General features: G+C 39.0%; 1 protein-coding gene across 4 annotated transcripts in view; it reads right to left on the bottom strand.

The window, feature by feature from the left end:
* Megf10 (multiple EGF like domains 10) overlaps positions 1-27,730 on the bottom strand; it is a 164,364-nt gene that overhangs the window by 47,134 nt on the left and 89,500 nt on the right. For 3 of the 4 annotated variants that reach the window (XM_074076610.1, XM_074076612.1, XM_074076609.1), the window contains exons 6-8: positions 7,349-7,595; positions 4,967-5,087; positions 900-1,036 (exon numbers count right to left, since the gene is read on the bottom strand). In XM_074076610.1, the coding sequence (XP_073932711.1) occupies positions 900-1,036; positions 4,967-5,087; positions 7,349-7,595 (505 nt within the window). The remainder of the gene's footprint in view (positions 1-899; positions 1,037-4,966; positions 5,088-7,348; positions 7,596-27,730) is intronic. The other variant, XM_074076611.1, reaches the window with a different exon arrangement.

The following is a 27,730-nucleotide window of genomic DNA, read 5'->3' as shown; positions in this document are numbered from 1 at the left end:
GAGAAGGGGCAGTTGCAACCCCAGCCCTCAGACTTCTTCCCCACACCTCCTGCCACAACTGCCCCACGACCATCTAGTATTTCCTTTCCTAGTGACAAATACACATAAGCTCCAGGATTGTTCCAAAGCCATTGATGTACTAACTTATTTACTTCTTATTAGAGTCCTGGAGGAAAGCCTGATTATCACCTGGGCATTGCAGATGAGGATGTGTCTGAGGACACACTGGTCTAAACTTAGGCTCCAAAATTTTTGTATATAATCATTACACCCTTCTGCCCCTCAAGTCTCTTTTCTCTAATTCTACATACATCCAATGGACTTGGTTATATAGTCTTCTACGACATATAGCTTAAGAGAAAATTAGAAGAAATGGGGTGAACAGAGCCCTGGGGTAAGAGCTTGCCATCTAATACAGAACAGTGGACGTAAGAACCAGGTGCTCACAGACACAGCCATGTGTCCTACTTCATGTGGGTCAGAGAACCCTGACGCCCCAGAGGATCTTACTCCACACAATCAGTAGAATATAATCACTAATATTCTTCACACAATGCTGAATCACAGGAAGGTACCCAAGTACACATTCCATTAGAAAATCAAACTATCCAAAAATGTAGGAACTAAATGGTCAACTTTTCAGAATGGCATATCCATTGTGGTTGGTGAATAACTGTTATTTTATGACTTTTTAAATACTTTCTCCATTATCTAATTCACCAGTGCTATCTGTAATTCAGTTACTGTAGATTAAATTAGGATACAATCTTTCAAACACAAATGCTTCTGGAATATTATATAACAGTTATGGACGCATGGTACGGAACATGCTCACTGAGCCCTCCAAATTTCCCTTCCATACATTAGGAATGGTAGAGAAAGACAAGAGTGTTCTTTACCGTTCTCCTGTGTATCCTGGACTGCAATGACATTGGCCTGTGGCAGCATCACATGTTCCTCCATTATGACATTGACATTCTTGGGAACAGTTCTTTCCAAAGCGACCCTCGGGGCAAGGTTGACCACACACTGTGCCCTGCATTCAAAGAAATTTGGAAAATTAGATTGGCCTCCAGCCACAAAAGGTCTGAAGGAAGGAGAAGAACAGATAGGAAAGAGAATGGGAAAGAGAGATAATGAAACAGGGCTGCAAGAAAATTAGATTAAGAAATTTTAGAAAACCTAAGGTGTTCTTCTTAAAAATGTTACAAATTTTAAAATGACTTATTTACTTGGTAGGCTCAAATTTCAAGATACATTCAAGGATGGCAGAATAGTAAAATTAAGAAAAATCCATATTAAAAACTGAAGCCTAAGATGCAGTTACATTAAATTGTATGGCAATGTAAGAAATTTATAAATCTTCTTAAGTGTTCTTCCTTATGTCTTACATGTGCAATAAGTCAACAATCCTATTGAGCATCTGTTACATCAACAGCAACATCTGGTGCAGATGGAGCATCCAAACGCTTTACCATATGTTCCAGAAAATACACATTGTCATTGGCTTCATTTCTTAAAATGTAAAATAATGTAAGGCTGGAATTTTGTGTACCTGAATTAACAATAACATTGCCTAAGAAATACTTCTGCAGGAATCAGTCTAGCCACTTACTTAAGAGGAAGAAGGCTTATTTTCAGTAGGTTTGATAGGCATTTCTGAGCTAGGATCAATAAGAAAGCTTATTTCCTGGGGAAAAAAATCGAGAGAGTAACTTTGATATTTCTCCTCAACCTAGAGGCTGTCCATTCTGTCAAACATGGTCATCATATTTATTCCAAACCTATGTGGATAAGAATAAAATACTGTACAAAAAAGTCAATGAAATACATTACTATTTTCTACTTCACTTAGCTACATAACTTGGGCTTGAAGCTTCTGACTTACTGGAGTTATTGTATTGAAGATATTTATTGGTGTTATAATTAGAACAAACAGCATATCCTACATAACAGGTATTTTTCTAATGTTTTTATAATGTTTCTAATGTTTTCAACAAAGCAATAGCTTTGTTGTCCCTCTTTCTGAAAAAAAAAAATTAGGCAGACTGTGAGCACTCTGAAATTGGAGGCTAGTGAACACCAGATGGTTTTGTAAATGTTTATTCTGGATAGCATAAGAAAATACATTTCCTCTAACTACTGGCTACCCACAAAGGCAGTTGGTGTGCTAATTAAGTCTCCTCTGGTGGTTTCTAGCTATCTACAAACAGGGAAAGTTCTTCCACAGACTCTTGGAACTGAAAAAGCCTTTGAGAGATGATTCAAATTAGTGCTTAGCTGAAAATCGTATATATACCAGGCACATTGCTGAGCTCTGAGACTCAAAGATAAAGAAACAATCCCTAGTTAGTTCACAAGGTGGTGATGGGAACAGATGTCAAAGTAGCTCTAATCTCGTCATTCTAGCAGAACATAGTATACTTAGTATAATGTAAAAACACAACTAAAGGAGCAATGTGCCAGGGGCCAGTGTGTGGTGAGCAGGGATTCCAGGACAAATTCTCATTCTTGCAGAGCCTGACTCTACTCATAATGGTCCCCTCAGAAACTTAGGGATGCTGTGGAAACACTGTGCAAGAATAAGGGCTAAGATGAACAAGCAGCATTAAGGACAATATTATTTCTATTAGTTGAAATTCATATGTGTGTACATCTGAAAGGAATGTTTATTCATCTTTGAAAAACACCTGAAATGATAGCATGAATAAAATGTTGTAAAGGAGAAGTATAACTTGAAAACTCAGAAAAAAATGACCTGAAGCTTTCATGAAGAAACATCTGTTAAGGCTCAGAGCTAGAGGAAATGGTGTAGAACAGGTTCCAGTGGATCTGTGGAAGGGTTCATCTGTCTACCCACTGGACTTGTGATCCAAGCCTGTTGTTAGCACCATCCCATATCATGAGCACCCCAGCTGAAAAGAAAAAGCTTCCAACTCAAGATGAGAGCATTTCACTGCCAATATCTACACTAAAGTCCTTGGAGTAAAATGCCTACATTTCCTTACTCAAAGAGGACAGAACTCTCTGGACACTGCCACTCTAGTAAAATTCTTCCCTTCAAGGACCAGTGCTGGCAAAGGTTGAATATGAGAGATGAAATAAGAGAAGGAATCAAAGATAATCTAACATCTCTCTTAAGACAAATAAGAAGTATTGGTTTTGCTCAGATTTAAAAACAAAAAAGGTAGACAAGGCCTGGGAGGGGTGGCACACACAATTACAAAGGAGGCATAGGTAGTAGAATTGTGGTAGGGGCTGGTCCAGGTCAAAAAGTGCAAGATGCTATCAAGAGAAATAACTAAAGCAAAAACAGTATGGAGGCATGGTTCTAGGGGTAGAGTGTGTGCTTAGCAAGTGGGAGGCCTTGAGTTCAAACCCCAGTATCATTCCTCAAAAAAGATAGAAGAGGAGTATCCTCAAGAAGGGCTTAGGAATGTGACAGGTTTGGTTTTATTAAATTGAGTTTTCTGGGCCTACTACAATCACCTCAATACTTCTCAACAACTCCCTATCATCCTCAGACACTCAATAAAAGGCTCCTCCTTCTGATTCCATTACCTTAGGGAGTTTCTCCACACTTTGCTTCTAGAACCAGGCTTTGGCCCATTCACCATGTCTGACCTTCACCCAAGACACATGGTCTTGACATCTAGAACTCTCCCTTACTTTCCAAGACCGTCTTTGGGAAGGATACTCCGGTTCTCCTTTGCTTTCATGCCAGCAATAAAGAGCAATTCCAGACCAATTCTACCCCCACATGTGGCTGCATAAACACTGGCTTTGGTGAAACCCAGGCAATTGGTGGTTTTGTGACTATGGGTTATTAGGCTGGGGTGCCTGACAGGATGTTGACAAATATACATCTTGGACTCAGGGATGGTAAGATCAAGATTTGGGATAATCAGCAGCTGTGGGTCTGCATGAGATTCCTAGAGGTTTGATAGTAAGAAATAAGGAAGATAGACGAAGACCTAGGAAATGCTGGAATGGTGTGGTGTGCACAAGAAAGGGAGACTGGGGAAAAGGGTTTTTAGGAAGAGAAGTGAGAGAGAGAGTTGTTAGAGAAGTGGAGGCCAAAGTGGTTATGGAAGGGAGTAGGCGATCAGCAGGGTCAAAGTTTTAGTGAAGTTAAACAGAACAGAAGAGACCTGGGTGGATCTGGCCATTAAGAAGTCATTTGAATCCCTGCAAAAGGAGCATCACAACACTCATGGAGAGAGATGGTGAAGACGAAACACATTTAAGTTCATTGTCAGTGAAGGAAACATTGTTCATTCACTCTTCTGCCTTCAAAGAGATATATGCACAAACCAACCTCCTCAGATTAAGAACTGGTATTATTTGCTGACGTCAGATTAGCCTAATTAGTAATGCTTTGCATTATGTATTCAACATGGCACTAAGGCTATGACATTGTTTTATGAGGAAAAGTTATCATAGCCTACTTTTGGGAAGTGTGGTAAGTCTTAGCTTCTTTTTGTTTACTCACACTAAGGGCTCTGTTCTACAAGACTGGGTACACTGGCTTCGATGTCTCTCCAGAGTTTTATGACTGGATAACATTTTCACATAACACTTATTCTGCTGAGAATAGTGTCCTCATAGACAAAAACATAGAAATGAGTATTAAATAATTCCAGTGTTCATCCGCCCTGGGTGTTATCTGTGAGACCAGATATTTGCCCCTTTTTTCTCTTTGAGAGAAATGCAAGGCAAATAAATGGCCTTCGTCTTTTTCATGAGGATCCTTATGTACTTCAAATCCAGGACAAAATCAAGTCACCATCTGCTCTCTTTGGACTGAGGATTTCCATTTTAAAATGGCTAGGTATTTCCAACTTGGGAATCTTTAATTATCATTGCTACTTTCTTCTGTGGTAAAGTACATTTTTAGCGCTCACTTTTGTGAGTGTCTTGGAGTGCATGAATTTGGAGGTGAAGTTGGAAAGGGAAGGAAACTTACCATCCAGCCAGAAGGGCAAGAGCATTCTCCAGTGACATGATGACACACTCCCCCATTTTGGCAAGGGCATCTCTGTTCACACTGTGGACCATGTTTACCAGGAGGACACAGATCCTCACAGCTGAGGAATTAAAGGATGACAGAGGACACCATTATTTACCCAACCACTGATGATCAGGTTCACAGACACATCAGCACCCAGGACCTTAAAATCAACACAGCTCCTTATTGAACAACTATTCATTACTTAACATCAAGAATATTGATCAGATTTGTTATAAGTGCCTTTGAGGGGTCACCCAGTCCCATCCTTGGTTTTGGAGTACTTTGTAATGAACCATTTGTGTTTGAGAGTGGCCACATACTCATCAGTGACAAGAACTTTCCACCTAACTCTTAAAAAGCACTTGTGCTCTGCACATCCATGTTTATTGTGGCACTATTCACAATAGCCAAGTTATGGAAACAGCCAAGATGCCCCAGCACTGACGAATGGATTAAGAAAATGTGGTATCTATACACAATGGAATTTTATGCAGCCAAGAAGAAGAACAAAATGTTATCATTCGCTGGTAAATGGATGGAATTGGAGAACATCATTCTGAGTGAGGTTAGCCTGGCCCAAAAGACCAAAAATCGTATGTTCTCCCTCATATGTGGACATTAGATCAAGGGCAAACACAACAAGGGGTTTGGACTTTGAGCACATGATAAAAGTGAGAGCACACAAGGGAGGGGTGAGGATAGGTAAGACACCTAAAAAATTAGCTAGCATTTGTTGCCCTTAACGCAGAGAAACTAAAGCAGATACCTTAAAGCAACTGAGGCCAATAGGAAAAGGGGAACAGGTACTACAGAAAAGGTTAGATCAAAAAGAATTAACCTAGAAGGTAACACCCACACACAGGAAATCAATGTGAGTCAATGCCTTGTATAGCTATCCTTATCTCAACCAGCAAAAACCCTTGTTCCTTCCTATTATTGCTTATACTCTCTCTACAACAAAATTAGAAATAAGGGCAAAATAGTTTCTGCTGGGTATTGAGGGGGGGGAGAGGGAGGGGGTGGGGGCAGGGGGGAGAAATGAACCAAGCCTTGTATGCACATATGAATAAAAAATAAGTACCCAGCATGTCCTGTTATAGAAACGGAAATGGACTAAGACACAGAGTATCTGGAAATCTTAGGGGTCAAGTGCCCGAGTGACTGCTTTAAAAAAAAATAAATAAAGTGAAAGCAGACTTTGAAAAACAAAAAAAAAAAGCACTTGTGCTATAGTTAAGTCTGCTTGTCTTTGTGTTTGTCCCAACCTCAAAGAAGATCAAAACATTTGCAGACATTCCCTTTGTGTACATATTCTTCATAATGAGCTTTCAGTATTTTCTCCTTTGTCATAAGGACCTTCTCCTCTAAGCCTTTGTCTTGCTTTCCTGTGCAATGGTTGCAAATTTCCCACAGCTCTATTCAATCATGACCTTGATGAAAACCCATAAAAGCAATATTAACAATTAAACAGTCTAAGATGCTCATCCAGTCTTCTGAAAATCAGGGTTTTTTAGGCTAATGCAGTTTTCTCCTTAGCTCTACTTTACAGACACTAACACTGCTAGCAGGACATATTTACCTAATCAACTACATTTTTTCCAAGGATTAGTTCTGTGATTTACAAGTGTAATTTTCTCAGTAAGGAAACAAGATTTTTCTCTCTCTCTTCCTTTTTTGGCAAAGTCTGCCTCTTCCTCTGTTTACTAATGGAAACAAATAGAAAAATGCCTTTCCCACAAAATAAAGTAGTAAAGGTCAAATAGTTGTTTCAATGTTCTCCAGAAAAATATTAAACTGCTTGTGTGCACATATGTGACGCATATGCCTTTTTATTAACAAAGAAGCAAGTATATCATGAGCATTGAATAATCCAACTAACCTTTTTAGTATGGGCCATGTAGCATCTTCTTCCTTGCCTCTTAAGGAAAGCAAGGTTCAAGGCTCTGAACGCACCAAACTTTATCAACGAACAGAACAATCCGGACCAGTAACAGCCAAGAAGTAGAAAGTGAATGTAATCATGGGAGGTTTGAAACAGAAACTCAAATCTGCCACTAAAGTCCCCAACTATTGCCATTCACACAACATCCTCACTCTCTACCTTCACCTCATTGAAGGCGAAGGCATGGACTCTGGTTGGACTGTGGTATTCAAGGTTAAATAGCAGTAAGGCTCAGTGACCATCACCACTCATCTCTGTATTTGTCAGGAGTCCATACTTGCCAGTGGCTATTCAGGCAGCCACAGAAGTGGAGGCACGAGGATTCAGGTGGCAGAAGCGATGCGAATGGAAAGAGAAGGTGTGTCTGCCATGTTGTTTGGCAGTATGTCACTTACAAGGCTCCAGTGTATCCTGGTGGGCAACGGCATTCCCCAGTGACGTGGTCGCAGGTGGCTCCATTCTGGCACTGGCATCTCTGGTGACAGTCATTCCCATAGGTGCCCTGCTCACAACGGTCCTCACAGCGCCAGCCCCGGAAACCTGCAGCACAGTGGCAAGCCCCCGTGATGGGGTTGCACAGAGCCCCATTTTTGCACTGGCACCGACTGCTACAGTGAGGCCCCCAGTGGTCACCATCGCAGGCTGAGATTAGGGAGAGAAAGTGAGGATGGTATTAGAGTTTGGGTGTGGCTCTGCATAAGTTCCTCAGAACCAGCTTTTCTCTCCCCCTGGAGACCATGGCTGGATGAGCCCTCATTACCGTTCCTTAGCTGGGCACCCAGCTCCAGCACCAATCCATGGCTATGTTGGTGCTCATCCTTTCACTGCTCCACATCCTACCACTCCATGGTAGGATGCTTAAGCATCACTGCACATTCCAGATCCATGCCTTTCCTCTTCCCTAAATCCAGAGTAGGAGTTTGATGTGGTGAGAGAAATAAATGGCTAGCCAGGGGTACAAGTGGGGAGAGGAGGCTGGCCAGGCAGCTGGGAGCAATCAGCTCTTACAGGGATTTTTATGCATGTTAAGGTTTGGGTCACACCTTGTGGTATTGGTAGTGAAGGCTTTTAAGCAAAGAGAGACAGTGCAGTAGGATGCCTTAGTGGGATGCCTCCTACTATGTGTGAGAAAAGGGAAGAACGGGATTGACAACAAGAGACAGAGAGATGGAACAGGAAGAACAACGTCTTGGATCGGCTAGCAGGAGCAGATACCAGCCAGTGACAGCAAAGAGGGAGAGGGGACAAAGAAGCAGGGCTCCTGAGGAGCAGACTGAACCTCTAAGGAGGAAACTGTGGAACAGCTTTCAAAATGTCAGTCAAAATACATGTGATTAAGAAATACTATTTACTTCCCAAAGGAAAGATGATGTGGGGGAGGGGGATAGTCTAGTATCTTTGAATATAGTGTGACCTATACAAAAGGTAGGACAAACCTGAAACTGAAAATGGACAACAAATAAAAAGATAATAGGCATATGACACCAGGCAAGACAAAGGTGAAAGTAGCATTTGAAAGATATACTAAAAGTGCAACTTCAAGAAAAAGAGGGGTGGCTGCAAAACCAGAGTCAATGAGTGGGAAAGGAGGGGCAGAGAAGGAAAAATCTCAACCTAAAGATCCCAAAAAAGTATAAAGGGTGACAATAAAACACAGCCTATTCAATATGTATTGCCCAGTCAACAGTGTATTTATTTACTAATTAGATACCATAAAGATCACCAGGGAAGAGGCACCCTACCTATAGCTCTTAGGATAAATTACTTGCATGATAGAAAAAAAAAGTTTCATTTCCTGAAAAATCTGTAAGTTCAACAGATTTCAAATAAACTATCGTAAAAAATAAAAATAAAAACTCTAAGTACACAGCAAACAACTCATTAGAAGTGTAGCCTGGGAGTGGTGGTACATGCCTATAGTCCAGTTACTCAGAAGGCAAAGCTAGGATAATCACAGTCTGATGCTGTCCCAGGGCAAAAGAGCAAGACCCTATTTGAATAACAAACTAAAAACTGAATGACTGCGGGTGTGGCTCAAGTGATAGAGCACAAGGTCCTGAGTTCAATCTCCAGTACTGGAAAAAAAAAAGTAATGTGGTATTCATATCCCAACATTAGAATCCACCTTTGATATCTTAATATTAAAACGTTTAAATGAATAATTCTGTTTTTAATCAGTATGGCTTTGGTCTCATTAGTATTTTAATAAACACTTTAACAGAATTAAAAACAATGAGAATTACTGAATTTAATGCAGATCAAGAAGCAATTACCTAGGAACTCACAATCTTGTATTATAAAATAAGATTAGTGGTAATTCCAAAGTGAGATTTAAGCCTAATTGTTAGTCAAATCAGTTGTCTTCTTTACTGTGTGTAGAGATAGACCAGAAAAATATTTAAAAATTATAATTCTTTTAATCTAGGATCTTAAAGAAAAAATATTTTTAAAAGGTAGATGGTATCTTCCCTTAGATCTTTTTAGTCATCCCAGGTACAGAAAATTTTATCCTAATTTTAAGATTCTCCAAAGTAAATTACATGGTCTTTTGTAACTTGCTCCCTGGTTCATCAATCCTCAAGAGTAAGGAAAAATCTTCATTCCACCTAAGACAAATCCATTATCTCATCATTTAATCCTTTTTTCCCCTCCCTTTATCACAGTATAGTCAATCCAGTTTATCTCTGTCTTCTGTCTCACAAATGATCTTACTCCTGACATGTGAAGGCAACCTTGACTCTGCTCTTTCATACTTGGACTTATTTTCCAAAAGTTTATTCATTTCCACTCATCTTCCTTGCTGAACCCTCTCCAAAGTTTCCACATCTCTTTCAAGTTCCAGGCGTCTCACATACTGAGTTAAATACCTGTCCACTCCCCAAGTCCAAAAGAAAATTGGTTGATTGACACAAAATGCAATTTTAGCTAATAAAATTACCTCGATGAGGATATCAAGATCATATCAAATCATTTTAAACTATGATGGATTTGGACAGGGCTTTTTGAAATTATGACACTGTGATAAGAGTGGGTCCTCATGTTTTACAGAATATGTTTTATAAAAAAGGAGAGTGGTAGGAAGAAGTAGAGATACAGAGCAAACAGGGCCAGTCTCTATTCTCTTTCATGACTTCTTCCTACATCTTGTTCAACAATTTCTCTGAAAAGCAGTCAAGCAGAGACCAGATCTATTGTCTCAGAAGTGAACAAAAAAACTAGAGAGAAAGAGGCAGACAGAGAGGAAGAAGAAAGGAGAGGGGAGGAAAATCCTAAGACTCCTCATCATATAGAAATGAGTTTCTAACAAAAATTGATAATTATCAGCACAGAAAAAGAGTTTCGGGATTTTAAAGAAATATTATCATGCTGACATGGTTAATTTCCTGGCTGTAGCTAAGCACTTTGGCATGCTTTGAAGTGACAGCTTCCCTTCTTTTGGCTGCATTTTCCTAAAAGGCCACTGATACATGGACCTCACAATGTGAATTCTGTGCATTAACATGGGATACTCTGGCAAAAACAAAACCCACATATAGAAAGAAGTTCACAAGCAAATAGTCAGGAAGTAGAGTAAGTAAGACACAGCAGCCTGGGTTGAATTCAGGCACCACTGTGACTTCCTTTCTTTTCTTCACTTCTTAGTGGACTACTTGAACACATCCACTCTTAAATGTATCCCAGTGAGTTACATAGTCTACAGCACAAAAGCCAGCTTTCTTCCCTGAGTCTTATAGACAAGAGGCAAAGTTTGTTCCTTATGCTTAATGCAGAATTTGGCCAATTATCCTCAGCTCGAGTACCATGTTTCTACAGACAATTTGTGGAAAACCATCTGACATCTTTTACTTAACACTTTAATCTCAAGGAGCAGGAGTATCACTCCACAGGAAAAAGTAAGTGGCTGGTTACTGCCTCTTACAAATTAGAAGAAACTTAGTTAATATGGAAATAGCTTGAGTATCCTAAGAGGGGTAAAAAAGGAAAAGGAACAGAATTTTGTTTTAGATGAAGTTGAAAGGAACGTATATGCAGATGAGTGACTGATGACTCATTCAGCTCTGCTTGCAGCTTTTGCTTACCAACAGCTGGAAATGGGCTGTCGGATGCAAAACCCAGATTCATGCAATGTTTCAAGAGACAACTTAATGAGGATCTCAGACAGGCACAGACAGCTTGTGCTAATAAGCTCACATAATGAGTTGGAAACAAAAGGAATTGTAAGGTACTGTGTAATATCAGAAGTAACATCCATGTTCCAATCCTAAGAGAAATTAATAAAGCATTGGATCCTCCCAAAACAATGAACTCATGCTGGAACCCTTGTTTCTATATACCTTCCAACCACAGGTTACATTCATGGGCTTGGTGTTATAATTCATTCAACTAAAATCTATTAAGTACCTGCCATGTCCTGGAATTCAAAGATGAACAACAGAGAACACACTCTTAGAAGCTTTCAGTTTAGTGGCATAGACATCAAGTCAGTAGGGAATGAAGTACTATATAATAAGTAGTAAGGTAAGACCAGGGACAATGGGAAACACAAGAACAATACTTAGCCAGTGTTAGTGTGTCAGGAAAGTTTCTCCACCTAAACTAATTCCTAAGCTGAGAGCTAAAAGCAGAATGTTCCATATTCCAGTGAAGGGCAGAGGATTTCTAAACAGAAAGTAGAGGTGTGAGGAAGCAGAGCATGCAGAGGTATTACATTCAGAACTAATCATACATGCAACAGCCAAAGGTCCATGAATGACTTCTTGGGCTCCTACTCAATGACACTAAGGACATTGTCATCTTTCTTAGCTATGTGTATAGCAAGAAGAAAGAAACAGGAATGACTACAGAGTTAGGAAGAGAGAGTAGACTAGCTCTTTCTGTCCAACAGTCCTCTTCAGTCTTGCAAACACAACCCAGGATCTTCTGTCTTTCAGCCACATTTTGGGAACCCATTCTAACAAGCTTTCTGCAAACAGCATATCTATTTTTCCTGTCACTCACTTGACACATAGATCATGATTTCTATAAATGTTTGTCTGTTTCATATCTTCCAAATGAAACTGAATATCATATCATAGATGTTAAGACATATGGATGCTCTGTTTTGATCTCAGCAACTGTCAACAGAAGGTTTCAAACTTGAACAAACCTGTGACAGTCACCTGGTTGACAGTGATGTTTAGATGCATTCTTATTTCGGAGATGTTAAACTGTAAAAAGCTGTGCATCATGATCCCCAAGTAGGAAGAGAATAACGTTGAGACTGATAAAGTCATGACAGTAACCTTTCCCGTTGCATGGAAACCCACACTTTTAATCAGTCTTATAGAAGAGCAAACTGCCACATCTTTTTAGAGATTGCTCTGGCAAAGTGTGCCTAGAGCCCTTTGCCAATAAATTTTTCTTTGGGAGACTTTTTCCAAAAGAAATGAACTTTTAGGTATATAAAGACACTAATAATCCTAAATTGCTAAATGCCTAACTCATTAGCAATACTTAGGTGTGCTTGTAGACCCTACTCTAAGCACTTGAGATGGATTGACTCTGAGTGACCCAATGGAGTAAGTACAGTCATAATCCTTATATCATGTATGAAGAAATTGAGATCTATGTGACTTATTCAAAATCATACAGGTAATAAGGATTAAGCATAGACTTCCTACCTCCAGAGTCTGTGTGCTAAACCATTATATTTCACTCCCTCCAAAGCTACAAGAATGTTTATCTCAGCACTCTATAGTAACAAAAAATTGCAAACAACCTAATTTCCCAATAATAGGACACTGGTGAAAAATTGGTATAATAATACATCAGAATACTGCACAATGAAAAGTGACATTATAGAAGAATATTTAATGAACTGGAAGGGTATCTGCAGTATCATAATTATAAAAAGTAGATTAAAAAGAGTATGCACCATATGATCCAATTTTAGCAATATATTAGAACGAGCCACATGAAACTGCCAGTAATTTAGGCTAAAAATGGCCAAATACCATCTGCACATAAAGAATAACACCTTCCATGAGGCCATTCTGCAGTGAAATACTAAAATTATGTTTTAGGTAAATAGAATATCCCACTGTTATGATTCTGTCTAATATGATCCATTAAGCATAAGCAATGATAGTAACTCATCAGGCAAGCCTTTGGGGTTAACCAACTCAATATTTTGAACCACCGAGAATAGGAAATTACCTCAGTAGTGAGAACATAGAACATTTCTCAAAGAAAAAATTAAGTTCAGAAGATGGTCAGATTTAAAGAGCTTTTATAAGTTGATAATGATTTTATGCAAACCAGAAGCTAGGAAAGTCATTGTGAAAATAGTATTGATATCATTATCTTTAAGCATATTCTGATGTATGACTACACCAATTTTTTCACAGACCTGAAAACGAGGCCCTCATAATTCCTAGCACATGGCTAACATTCAAGAAATATTCAATAAATAAATAGAACTAAGAAGGAAGAGAACTATAACTTTTACAAGCAGAGAAACTCATAAAACCATCATAAAAATCCAACATGCATTCTCCTCTCCTAACCTACCTTAAACTCTCAGCCCAACTTTCATGCAAGGAAGATGGGTTGATGGTGTGTACTGGGTGTGTAATGCCACAATCACATGTACCATTATTAGGCAATATATGGCATTATTAGGGACATTATGAAGCTGTTTTATTTAAGCCTTGCAACCCCTCAATGAGATAGGTTTAATTATTCCAATATTCCCATGTACAATGTAGACTCAGGTGGCAATTTTCTCAGCCACTTGACCTTCAGGTATAAGCAAGGGGTCAACCAAACCCACACCTATCAATGTAATGCCTCTGATGCTGCCATCTTCTCCCTTACCATGCTGACCATTCCAAAACACTGGTGGTCATCAAGATAGGAAACAAGAACCAGTGCAGATTAACAGTTTATGCCAGCTTTCAAAGGCAAAATGTCTAGAACAAAAGTATCATAGCTGTTTGTCTGAGAAATAATACTTATTTGTCTAAAATGACAGTTCCCAGGCTTTAAAGTGTTAGCAGCAGGTTCGTTCAAATAGTTCTGATAAGAGATATCTCAACATGTCAGCAATCACTAGTCTGGATGAAAAACAGACAACAGGAAAAGTCGTTGAACAAGTGAAGATAGTAAAATAAATCTCTTGCCTTTGTGTAGCCAAAGGACAATGAAGGGACAACAGTTAGAGACAAATAGAAATGGCAGGTTGAAAGGCATCTGGAGGAGGGAATAAGGACATGTTAAGGCATTGATTCATATGAGCACTTCTTCAGCTGAGCAGGGAAGAAAGGACGAAATCATTCTGTCCTTAGGTGATGTTTACCATCAAGCTCACCTTATTACAGAATTCCCAGCTGGCTCATGGAGAAAAGGAATACACTAGACAGACTTGGGCCTGGCTGGACTGTGTCCACTTCGTAGGGAACCTTGGGCAAGTCTTTGACCTTTGTATATTGAATTGCATCTTTACAAAATGAGGGTGGTGTAGCATACAAATGACACAAATGATAGTTGTTATGTGTGACAAGCAACAGATCTAGTAGCAAAAGCAATTTTATCCTGTGGTATGCATACTGTAACACCCCATCCTGTAACCAGGGTTTACAGGCTGCTTTGGCTGAGGAGAACTGACTCCTCATTTGGGCCCATGAATTAACTAAAGGCAAGAAAGAGTTAGATGGTCGTGATGTCCCTTCTCTATAGGAATGGAAGAAATAAACTGACAGTGGACTGTAAATTAACCAGTTCTACAAGAAGGAAAAATTTTGGTTATAGCCAGCTTGCATGTTGGCCAGTATAATTTGATTACTAATTATACTAACATTCTTTCCCACTTTGTCTACATGCTGGAGAGTCCAAAGCTAACTCCCCTTACTTCTCAGTTGAACCAGGTAATCTTCTATCCCTTTTCTCTCTCTGAGCACCAGAGAAGTAAATCTGTCATCCAAAACATACAGCTTCAGAAGTGTGGCCAGTGGACATGCATTTCATCACACAGTCTAGCTGAGCCCCAAACTACCCTTTAAAAACTGGACATTTTCTCTCAGAAGTATGACAGAGCTTTGAGAGGTTGATTCTTTCTGCCCTGCTCTTTCTCTGACAAATAATAAACTTTAATTCCTTTTCCTAAAAAACTCTGCTCTTGTTGTGAACTGGCATTGAGGCCAGGGGACCAGCTTTTCAGTAATAACCCTGGGAAAAAGAACACCAAAGGATAATACCCTCAGGTAAATATGGAGCTGGAGCAACACAACTGACATTGGTTTGTCCTGTTTGTTTGTCTTGCATGAATCATTCATGCTAAAAATGTCAACTTGGTTCTCATAATGTGAATTTCAAAAATAAAATTACCCAGAAATTCTAAAAAGCAAGCGTGGAATAAGTTCAGGCCTGCAAAGAAACCCCACCTTACTTACATCCTATTCGCAACTGACAGGTAAAACTGGACTTGGAAATGTCCTCCTTGCCAGTGATTGTATTCCAGCAGCTCAGGCTTGTGCATGGGGCCAATAAATGTAAAAGGAGAAAGAAGCAAACATGGATTTCATAGCAATCGCCACCTTCACATAAAAAAATAGATTGTCAGAAAATAAAATCCGGAGAATCTTAGCAAATTAGAAAACACCAAATGATCCACTGACGTGATTATGCCTGTTTATCTATGCCATGGTTCACCAGCCGAGACCACAGAAGCAACCTGGAAACACATTGGGAACTATAAGATCCTTCTTTAAGGCAACTGAGTCTGAATCATAGAGCAATGGAAGTGCCCAGTTTTGAGAACTTGTGTTATATCTCAACAACCCTACCTAGCTGAATTGAACAGACTAGGATTTTTTAAAAATGTTAGTTTAATATTTCTGCGATACAAGTTTAATTGTAAATTATATGGAGTCAACAACCTTGGAGACACATTTTTACCAGATACTTACGGGGGGATAACAGGCTGACTCAAGCTTATCATGGTGAAAGAGACGTCAGTTTATAACCCATAAGTAACCTCACCAGGGTTGCTGTTTGAAGTAATGAAGGCTCTAAGTACCCTTAACATGTAAATGTCAAGTATCTATTAAAACACATCAAAGTCAGCACATTGACTTGAAAAAAGTAGGAAGTTTGCTGAGGTATTCTACATTTAATTTAACTGTAAGAAAATTCATGACTATAAGAAAAATTAAAAGGGAAGAAAATTCAACTCTGTATCTTCTAACATAGGCAAAACACAAATAAGTCACTTTCAAGAAAATATCTCTACAGAATGAATGTTTTTTTTAGAAGAGACTAAAATAATTTTCTGCAGTCTCAAAGGATAAAAAATGTGGTTCTTCCTGAAACATACACCCTTTCTTCTTAAGCCTTGGTCCCCTTTGGCCTTTTATCTCCCTATGATTTCATTCCTTGTGCTTCTGGCTAACAAGGCAGTAGTGTGTCTTTCCCTTTGTTATTATAAAAGAAAAGAATTGCATTCAAAACATCAAGCACTTTAAAAATAAAACAACTTTATAAAGCCTCTCCATCCATGAAGAAGAACAATAAAAATGCATTTTCCACATCCCCTGAAAGCAATAAACCCCCGTGTCCTTCACATGTCAAAAAGCCACCAAGAGCTGACAGGCGGCCAGCCACACTGGACAACCACTCAGTGCTACTTACTTAATTTTATTCAGTGGCCGAGACAGGGCTTAGTTCTTCTTTAAGAATGTTCCTTACATGAATTTTTGAAGCATGAACTGTCATTTTATAACTCCATTGTAGTATTATCTCAAATCATGAACCAGAAAAAAAGGACATAAAACTTTTATACTTTCATGTACTTAAGTATAAAAGTTGGTGTCTCTCCATGAGATCATATTGATGACCTATTCACAGTGCAGGAAAATCTCAAGGATATAAACTGGGCTCTGGGATTGAGTGAGGATTTGGAGGATTACATTTACTCACTGACGTCAAAAGAATAGTAACGACTGCGGGAGTTATCACAGGACGGCTGCTTTATGGAGTCCTGTCATACTTTCATTCTTTGGCTCATTTATTCTTTTATTGTTAAGAATTTTCTGTGGCTACTAATTCTATTTCTTGAGCACATGCTACTTGGTCCTAAGACAAATCCTTTGTCTGAAATTTCTTTATCTATTAAAGGAGACTGGACACGACGAGATTCATCACCCGAGATGTTGCATGCTCAGTGTTAGAGTGCAGAGATGCTGAAGAACAAAAGACCTACATCCATTGCCCCCTCCTTTCATTTACCTGTTGGCAGAGGAGAGAAGAGAGCATTAAGTACCCAGGTGTACCACTGTGCAAATCTTACTATCTTCATTTTGGACATGAGAACTAAAACATCTGGAGACTTCAATGGCTTAAAACCTCACAGTAAGAAAACTCAACCCAGAGCCCTCAATGCCAAATGAATGATTTGAAAAATTTAAAACAGCTTTCTTGAGAAAAAATTTCTGACTATGAGAGTCTACGTGGTGTGTGTGTGTGTGCACGTTTCTATGTGTGGTGTTCAGATATAATGTACAGAATTGCCCACGAGTTCGTTATCATTACATAAAATGTATACATCACTGTGCATCTTGCATTTTTCACTCAACACTACGATATTGAGACCTAACCAATCTTGACTCTTCTGCTCCTATCGTGGAATTCTACATAGCAGTTTATAATCATGGTATGCTTTGTCCATTGCTCGAATCTGCTGCCTAGCATTCTGCTGTATTAGGAGCCTCCCAATACATTTATCTTTTCCCATACACAGGCCAACTTAAGTTGTTTCCCTATTTTCACTGTTAAGAAAATACAAAGAATATATCCCCTCATACATCTATGCAAAGGTTTCCCTAAGGTATATGAGTAACTTATAAAGAAGTAGAAATTAAGTTTCTGGATCATATGGTCTCATATACTAAAAGTTTATTCTACAGATTGCAAAATGATGTCTAAAGCTACGGAGATAACTTATTCTCATGGGAGTACTATATGGAAGCTTCACTTCACATCCTTGCCAACACTTGGCATTTCAGTCTTCTTTACTTTTGTCCATTTGGTGGTGAAAACTGGTGTCTGCTTCTTTATTATGCTTTTCCCTGGTTGCTACAAATTCAAGTTTTGTCTCGTACATGCATTAGCTAATCAAATTTCCTTCCCTCTCAATTACTTACTGTATCTCTGGCCTATTCTAAAGTAGGGGTTTTCTTCTTACTGATTTGTAGGGGTTTGGATGGGCTTTTGCTTGTTGTTTTTGTTTGTTTTGCAATACTGGGGATTGAGCCCAGGGTCTTGTGCTTGTCAGACAAGCTTTCTACCACTTGACCTATGCCCCAGCTCTGATTTGCAGGATTTCTTTAGGTATTCTACATATTAGTCATTTGTCTATTTTATATATTGAAAAATCTATTCCCAACAGCTCTTCATATTGCTTACAATATCTTCTGTCTTAAAGAAGTTTTAAACTTTGATGCGGTCTAAATACTCTTAGTCCTAATGTATAGCATGGATAAATCTGCTATTTAGTACAAATTTAACAACACAAGGTTATTTTTAAGGAGCTTCCTTTTTTATATAAGTTAAAATTCTCAATTGAATGCCAACATCAAGTTCAAATCAATCTCATTAAAATATAAACTTTTTTTTGAGAATCATCTTCATTAGTTTTGTGTAGCAGTAGTAAATGCTAAAACCATCTGGTTTACAGAGGATTTTAAGATGAAATCGTTCATTCATGGGTGAAGAAGTATGTTCTTATAACCTACTGAAATAGTCTTTATAAGTAAGATAAATATTATCATTTTATTACTTTCTACTCTTTATTAGTTTTATATACCTTAAGTGAGTTTAATTTGTTCCAGGCCACAGTCACAAATTCTCAAACTCCTAAAATCAACAAGAATTTCTATGAATTAAAAGATTCTTTGACCAAAGAAGAAAAGAGAACAATTTGTTTTTAAAAAGTTTAATCTAAGGAAAATTTCAAGTATTTAAAAAAAATTTATGCATGGAAATATCACAAGGAAACTTCCTATGTAGCTACTTTTATCTCAAACAAGCAAAAATGTCATTTTTTTCTTTTTCTCTTTGTTCTTCTACAAAATCAGAGAACAGGAAAGCGGAATGGGTCCTTCCTCCACTCCCAAGGGGGGGGTTGGTACCAGTGGGAAGAGGATGAATATGGAGCAAAAAAGGTGTACACGTGTATGTAAATGCAAAAATGATACCTGTTGAAACCATTCTAGGAATTGGGGAAGGGGGAGTTAAAGGAGAGTGGTGGAGGGGGTGAATCCAAGTATGATATATTTGATACATTGTAAGAACCTTTGTAAATGCCACAGTGTACCCCAGCAAATCAGTATAGGAAAAAAAATAATACAAATTCTTTGGCATAGTCACAAACAATAAGATATCAGCTATAGCCATGATAGACCCTGGGTTATAAAAGAATCTAGAACAGTTAATTGGTCAACTAACAACATAGCCCCCCACCACCAAGACAAGATTTATGTGGTTCTAGTAGAATTGGGTGCTAGCCTGAATAGTAGAAGGAGGTAACAAGAGATTATAGAAAGACCATCTAATTCTCATCACTATTTCACTGTAAGCAGAGCAGTCAGGAAGTGCATTACTGCAGTCAGAAAATGGTTCTGATATGTCTATATGAAAGAAATTAGAAAGATTTGCAATCTAATATTTCTATCCCTTATATGAACATTTTTCTTTAAAAAACTGGGCTAAGTTATTTCTGCTATTTATTTGATAAGAGGGGAGTCTAAAAAAGTTAATGAAATTCTACTCATTGCTATGTGGTTTGAAATAATTAGCAACTTGAATTTCTTCACCTAATTTCTTACTGCTCATACTGCATTTGGGTACAAATTAATAGTTAAATTCAATATCATCACACAGAATATTCACCTTGAGGAGGAATATGCAGAAGTTTAGATGGCAAAATTATTGAGCATTCTCTGTTCACATAAAGGCTAACTTTCAAATGATTTTCTTAGTCTTGTGCCACTATTTCAAGTCACACCCCCAAATGAGTAATATCCTTCCTGCTTAACCTACAGTATTCTTTCTCCTGAGGGTGTGGGGTTCCCAGATACACATTTTCCGCCACATTTGGGGAAGTCCCATCTGATCTACCTAGTCTGGCTTCTACAATTTTATTGCACCTGCCAGTTCAAGGACAAGGAATCTTCTGCTAAGGATAACTGCATTATTGCACCCACCAACATGAATCCTGAAGCCACAGGAACCTGTGCTACTAAGGCCATTGAAGGAAAGATATCAACTCATGCCCTTTCCCTGGAAGACTCTTGGCCACCTCCTCTTTGACTCCTGCAGAAGCTTTGCCAACCTCCAACTCTTCTACTGAGTTGAAAGCACCTCATATCTCCTTTTTAGCACCATTACTCTCTTGGCACATTTATGCCATTATTCCTTTCATCTACAAATATTTACTGAATACAGTGTGCTCAGAACTGTGTTAGACATTAAATGATAGCTAGACTGCAGTGAATAAAATAGACAAAATTCTTGTTTTTATGGGGCATATCTCCTAGAGAAGACATGCCAAACCAAACCAACAAACAAACAAAAGCCAACAAAAAACAAGTAAACAAACCAAATATTCTCAGAGAGCATCATTTTTAAAAAGATAAAGCCAGAGTGTGACAGAAAACAGGGAACATTCTGTGACTATGGAAGTCAGGGAACATCTCTACAGATGTAAGCTCTAACTGACCAAAGGTAAGGAAGTCAATCACGTAAGGCTTCAGGGAGAAGGTGTTCCACATAGAAGAAATATCAAGTGCAAAGGCAGAAGTGAAACTAGTGTGTTCCAAGAAAGGAAGACAAAGGCTGAGCAATGAGATATCCTGAAAGGCATATGACGAAGAGTCAGGGAATGAGAGCAGATGATACAGACTTGGATCATAGAGTGTATCCCAATTATACCGGGAAACACCAGGGAGGTGGGGACGGGGAACAACACATTTTCACAAGCCATGCAGTGGAGCCAAGGAAGAAGCAGGGAGACCAGCAAGGACGCCACTACAATCACCAAAGGAGAGAGAATTGTGGCTTAGATAGCGAGAAGAGGCTAGATTTGGTTAGATTTTGGAGTTAAACCCACAGATCTGCTGAGAAATGGATGTTGCACCAAGTTAAATTAAAAAATCAATAAATGATGTGGAGTGGAGTTAAACAGCACAACAGCCCAGCTGCATCTTTCCAGCCATTGCATATGAAGTCACTAGCATGAATAATGTAAATAAATATCTATAGAATTCTCAGTGTGCCAGAAGCAATCGAAACCAGGCATGAATGGTACAGACATCCATGATCAAAGGTTGAAAGTAATGGGGGAAAAGAAGCACTTCATCTGGGCTACTGTCTGGAGAGGCACCAGCTAAAGTAAGGTGTGGCCTGTGGGACAAGATGAAATGTTCAAAGAGAGCTGCCCTAAATGTTGTTAAGTCAAAAGACTGGAGTGTGTGAAAAAGTATAGTGGAAGTCATCACTGTCACTCAAGTATCATTTACTTGTCTTTCTGATGCTGTGTATTTCATCATTTAATCCTCACAAGCACATGGAGCAAATGCTCTTATTCTTATTTTAATAATGAGGAAAGTGAGGCACAGAAACATCACAGAGGAGAGCAGCTAGGAGGAGGGCAATTCTTTCCAGGATGAGGATGGAGGAGTGGAGCTAGCAATTCTCTTTCCCTCCAGGTAGTGACCAAAGAATAGCCCAGATTTCAGACCTCTTGAAAACGGCAAAATCTGTCTGGGCCATCCATTAAGCAATTTGGGCAGTCCATCAGTGACACTGCCTTCAGGCGGTTGTGATGAACACTTCCAAGCTCTGCACCCCCCCCCCGCCATCATCAGTGTCTGCTCTCCACAACAGTGAACTAAATGATCTCTCACTCTTGTTGCTCCATCAAACCGATTTCTAAAGTAACTGTGACAGTGCGATGGGCGTGTTAATGGCTGGCTGTGGGGACTGGGCTCCCAGGGCCTTCTCTCTTCAGAGAGCATCGATCTCACTATTGTGTCTGGGCAATAGATCTATATGGCAGCCCTTGCTAGGGAATGTGTCAGCTTTTTGTGCCTTACAATTTCTGACCTGTAATATCTTTCAAATGTATTCCTCCATTCGAATGCCCTGCAGGCAAACTCTTATTACACCCTGCTGCACACACAGCACGCCTGCTTTGTGCAAAAGGTTATCAGTGTTCCTTTCATTGTACCTGAAAATGTTGGAGGTAGTCCTGCCTTGCAGGCATATTTTCACTACTTACAAGTACCAGAGATGCTATTAGTGACTAAATAAAACCCTGGCTTGGATTTTCTAGACCAAAATTAATTTCAAGTTTTGCTTCTATATGGCACTAATGAGAAAAGAAAGATAGCCTGGGGGACAAGCATTTGAAAACTATTTGATGGTTCTGGTTGCTGACTGACCTGGGACTCTAATTTGTGCTGTATAGCCATAGGAGAAGTACACTTCTCTATAGATGCTGAGAAATTTTTATGAGTAGAGTATATAGGTTAAGAAAACAAATGTATATTGCTATTCAAACAAAAGGTCTAAAGGGTTGCCAACACAAAGAAAGAAAGAAAAGTCTCAGGAATTACACATAAATGTTCATGAAAGTAAGTCATACATAGAATTACCTGCTTGGAACAGATCCTGAATATAAGCTGGCCCACCATTCTTAATATTAAAAATGAGGAAAGTCAGATTAGTGCCACTATAAATTCATCATCTCTTCATGTCCCTCGGGATTTACTTTAAAATTTGTCTGGTGGTACCCACCCTTGCTTTATCTCCCACATTGTTGCTGACTCCCTTTACTTTGACTAAACCTCCTCTCCAACTTCGGAAGACAGAATACTATTGTCTTAAAGTAACTTGCTCTGAATGAGTGGGATGTGAATCTGGCTCTACCATTGACCAGATCTATGAACTCAGGCCAGTCAATTCCCTGCATCCCCATTTCCAGGAATGATAATTTTAACCATCTCATAGTATACTACGAGCACTGAATAGATAATTTCTGTACTCTTACAATGATGCTTCACAAACACTAAGTGCTCAATAAAGAAATGTTCCCACCCTTATCATCACCAATGTGACCCAACTTCTACCCCCCTTAGCATCAACAGAGAAGATGATTAAGCACAAACTCCCTCAGGTCCTCCTCCCCATTGCCCACCAGCACCCTTGGCACCCAGAAACCTATCTGCATATGCTCTTTTCCTTCCTCATTCTGTTGGGAATGAGCAACACTCCTTGCTAATGCCTCCATCAAAGCCTAGGATCCCATCCCATCCCAGTGGTCTTCTCAGCAGCCTTGTTGCCTCGACTAAATGGTCTCCTCTCTCACCTGAGTCTCCAGCCTCTCCTTTTCTTTCACCATCCTCTCAGCAACTGAGTCATATTCATCTTAAAATGTAAGTGAAAGAAAACAAACAAAACCTTTTTCTTTATCCTACATTACTTCTTATATTTACTTATTTCTTTGGTCCTTTTTCATTGGTTTCTCAGAGAAGTTTCTGGAAAGGTAGTCTACACATTATCACCTTCTTTTCTTTACGTCCCACCCCATAGTAATCTACCTTCTGATCCCAGCATGAAACTAAGCCCTTCTTTGCCTTTGTCCATTCAGAAATCTTTCACTACCTTATCCAACTCTACTTAGCTTTCCTCAAACTTCCTCTTCTACTGGGCCATTCTCTTCCTCACAATTTCTGTCTACCTTTCTCCCAAGGTATGGGCTCTGTGAGGTTGGCAATAATTCCTCATTTGTTTCTTTATTCCCAGCATCTAATACAGTGCTCTGCACATGGTCATCATTCACTAAAAGTTCACAAAATGAACACATGAATGGCCTTCTTAGAATCATATAATTCATTCAATCTAATTTCAGGGAACGAACATTTTTTGTCCTCCAAGCACACGCCATGCACAATGGAGACTAAAGAGATGAATAACACATGGCCCCTGCCCTGCAGGAGTTGTTTATCAGTGAGTGAGAGGAGGAAAGGAACAGAGGATTGATGTTTGGACAGATAGATTGCTTGGGGGGAGGACAGAGAGAGAGAAAGAAGGGAGGGGAAAAGGAGACAGGTAAAACAATTGATGTCATTCATTCATATAGGCAAGGGTACACATTACAATGCCAATAAAAGTAAAATATGGGGCACTTCTTCAAAAAAAATCATTTAAATCAAATTTTAAAAGAAGCAATATTTTTGAGTCTAGTCAAATAAATCGTGATTTCATTCCAAGAGAACAAACTTTGTATAGTTCTCTGACACACCTTCTTTTTTTTTAGATACATATACAGAAAATCCATTGAGACCTGGGAACACCAGCTGTATCTTACAGGTAGGTAGAAGCCTGCCCTCCAATGACATGAAAAACAGTCCTATCAAGTCTCAAAGGGAAGCCTTTATAAAACTGCACATTTGAAAATACTTGTCAGTCTCTTAAGTCCCATGCATTTTAAGAAGCAATAAAAGATAGATGTGTGTAATGGTTATGAATTTATTACTATCTGACCATCTTAGACTCCTAATGTCGCTATAAGGTTTCCTCTTCTGGCTTAAGTGACTGGTCCTGATTATGAAGAGGAAATTGGGTTGCTGCTATGTCAAAGAAAGGAGAGCAATGTCTGGAGCTCAGGGATTCTCTGAAGTAGCCCTGAATGCTAGAAAAGGTTAATGTAAAATGTCAACAACCAAAAAAAGTCAGGACAAGTGGAAACTTGAGTCAGGGTTGAGGCACTCCACTAGGTAAGGATCTTTAAGCAGTTGAGGTTCTGGCTGATTAAGGGAAATAAAGAATGGGGGGAGGAAGAAGAGAAGCATAAAATCATAATTACAGCTATATTACCAACTGCAGAGGAGGCACGTAGTAGCCCTTAATATTGTCTACTTGTTTGTTATGTGTATGTTTTTGTTTTTATGTTATTTTCTCTTTTCCTTTCCATTTTGTTTTTCTTTCATATACAAGTTGATAGAAGTTAGGTTTAAAGGCATAGGATAAAGGGTAAAGTGCCTACCTAGCAAGTAAAAGGCCATGAGTTCAATCCCCAGAACTGCAAACACACACACACACACACACACACACACACACACACACACACAACCCGCCAAAAAGTGCTAGAGGCATGGCTCAAGGTCCTGAGTTCAAATCTTAGTACCATCAAAAAGCAAACAAGTTGATAAGTTAACTTTAGTATCTAGGAAACAGAATATTCAGTAGAACAGTGACTGAATTTGAAAAAAAGTGCTATACCTAGCAATGGATACACTCCTCTTAGGATTTGCATTTCCTTGTTTTGGAAGAAGGTGAGAGCAGGTTTACTTGGAAGTACAAAATTTTTCATTGATTTATAGGAATTTAAATGTGTGCAGAAGAAAGTATATGAGAAATGAGTAACCAAAGGGCTGGACTGCAACAGTTATTAATTTATTGTCTCCTAGCCCTAAATGTGTCCTTCCCTGCCAGTTCTATAAAAATGGGTACAGGTCAGCTGGGTGAATGCTAAACATTTTCAGTAGAGGGCGCTGGAGAGACGTTGTAGAAGGAAGGTATTTTCCATCCTGGTCTCTGTGTGCTAGCTAAGATGACTTCTGCAGTGCCCATGGCTCCTGCCTCAGCCAGTGTCTGCAACTTAAGCAGGATGCCAGTGGCTTCTCTACTGCCTGCCCCCATAGCACCAACAGTTCTTCCAGTGCTGTGTTTCTGCAGCACAGGGGCTTCTCTAGAATCAAGTTTTTGTAGCACAGACAGCTCTCTAGCATTCAGAGCTTGCAGAATACTGTGGCTGGCAACACACTTTAGTAAACAACTTTTCCCTTTTTTGTAGTAGAGTGCTTCTTGTAAGACACTTCTCCATGAAGTGCTTTCTCATATATCTTAATGGGCAGATTTCTAGCAAGTTTCAGAGGGCAAATTTCCAGTAAGTTCTTCTACAACAGTATTGGCAGCAGGTTCTCTGCCACACAGTGAGCTGTGGCTTTGCCCTCTCCAACAAGATCTGGACCACACCCCTTTGGTTCTTCCTTTTTGGATATTCTACCTCAGTCCTAGGGGTAGTGGCTATACCTTATATCTGACATTTCCATATTTTTTATAGTTCAACCTACCTATTACTAGCCAGCCCCTCGTTATTCCAATCTCCTGTTATAGTTAATTACTCTTTTTATTAAACTTTCTCCTTTCAACTTACTATGCATCCCACTAGTAATGAGCACACCCAAAACCCAGATCTTGGTTTCTAATACCATTCTCCACTGAAAGGAACCAGGGTGCCTTTGAAAAATGGCCTCATTTGATATCTACAGCAGGAAAAATAGATGAGCATGGATTATCTTAGTACCAGAAAGTGAGAACGTATTCAGAATTAAAAGGATGAGACATGTCAAAAGTATACAATGGCCAAAGTTGTTGTTACAATTTGAGCACCCAAATAAATGATGTAACATTGTCATAACCAAAATATCAAATAAATATAGATGAGTCCAAATTGATATAAATCACTGAGTAAATGGGAAAGAAGAAACAATTCTTTTTTAGATGATTTCAAATAACATAGGTAAACACTCCTCCCTTAAAGATATGGATTTTTGTTTTGTCTTGTGTTTTTGCAGTGCTAGGGATTGAACCCAGGGCCCTTCTATGCTAGACAAACTCTCCAAAAGATATGGATGCTTAGAAAGATGTGGATCTTAATGCCTGCCCTCCATCCCTGAGGGTAAACTAGACTTACAGACTTGCTTCTGCAGTACAGTGTAGGAAAGAGAAAAATAAGTTTACATGGAGAAACCTGCCAAACAATGCTTCAACCAAGTGAGGATGCCATGACTGATGTCATGTGAATATCCTGGCATGATGTTATGACAACTGTAGTCTAATCATTATAAAAACATCAGACACATACACATTGGGGACATTCTACAAAACATCTGGCAGTCCTCTTCTAGAAAAACGAAGACTGAGAAACTAGCACAGGCATAAGAGACTAGGAATATGCAACACCAAAGTGCAGGGTGGTACCTAGGATGGGAATTTGCAATAGAAAGAGGACGTTCATGGAAATAGCTGATGGAATCCAAAGAATAACTGGAGTTTATTTACTTCTAATGTACTAATGTTAATTTTGCAGTTTGGAAAAACTAGTGGTAATTTAAGAGGTTAACAATAGGGGAAATTTGGGTGTGGATGTATGGGAATTCTCTGTACCATATTTACAACTTTTCTGTAAATGTAAAATTGTTCCAAAATTAAAGCTAACCTAAAAAAATCATGTGGTTCTCTCTCCTGATTAGAACCTAACTGATACAATAAGCCAGTCTAATTATCAAAGTAATAATTTTATGGATTTAGCATGCATCATCAAATTTATGCATAGCAGAGAGAAGACCAAGCAGAGATTGAATCCTTGGAAATTAGGTTGCTTTACTTCTGCTACACAGTAGATTGCTGGAGCATATGTTCATTCTGGTTCCAGAACTATCTGACCAAGAGTAAATAAACTAAAACATTTTCTGGATTAGGGTAACTGCCACAGACAAAACACAGGTAGCAAAGCCCACCCAGTATGTGGTTCAGCTCATTTTCTTACGTGCTTTAAAATGGTGTCAAGAATGTTTTTCTCTGAATGTCTTTAAAGATTTCAGACATCTGTTCACGATTATCTACACTTTTTTTCATTATAAAGCCAAAGTTGTAGAAAATAAGCAAAAGTTTAA

Source organism: Castor canadensis, chromosome 6, assembly GCF_047511655.1.
Source record: "Castor canadensis chromosome 6, mCasCan1.hap1v2, whole genome shotgun sequence".
Classification (NCBI taxonomy): domain Eukaryota; kingdom Metazoa; phylum Chordata; class Mammalia; order Rodentia; family Castoridae; genus Castor; species Castor canadensis.
Note: the sequence above shows the minus strand (reverse complement) of the source record. Positions and strands in the feature narration are given on the sequence as shown.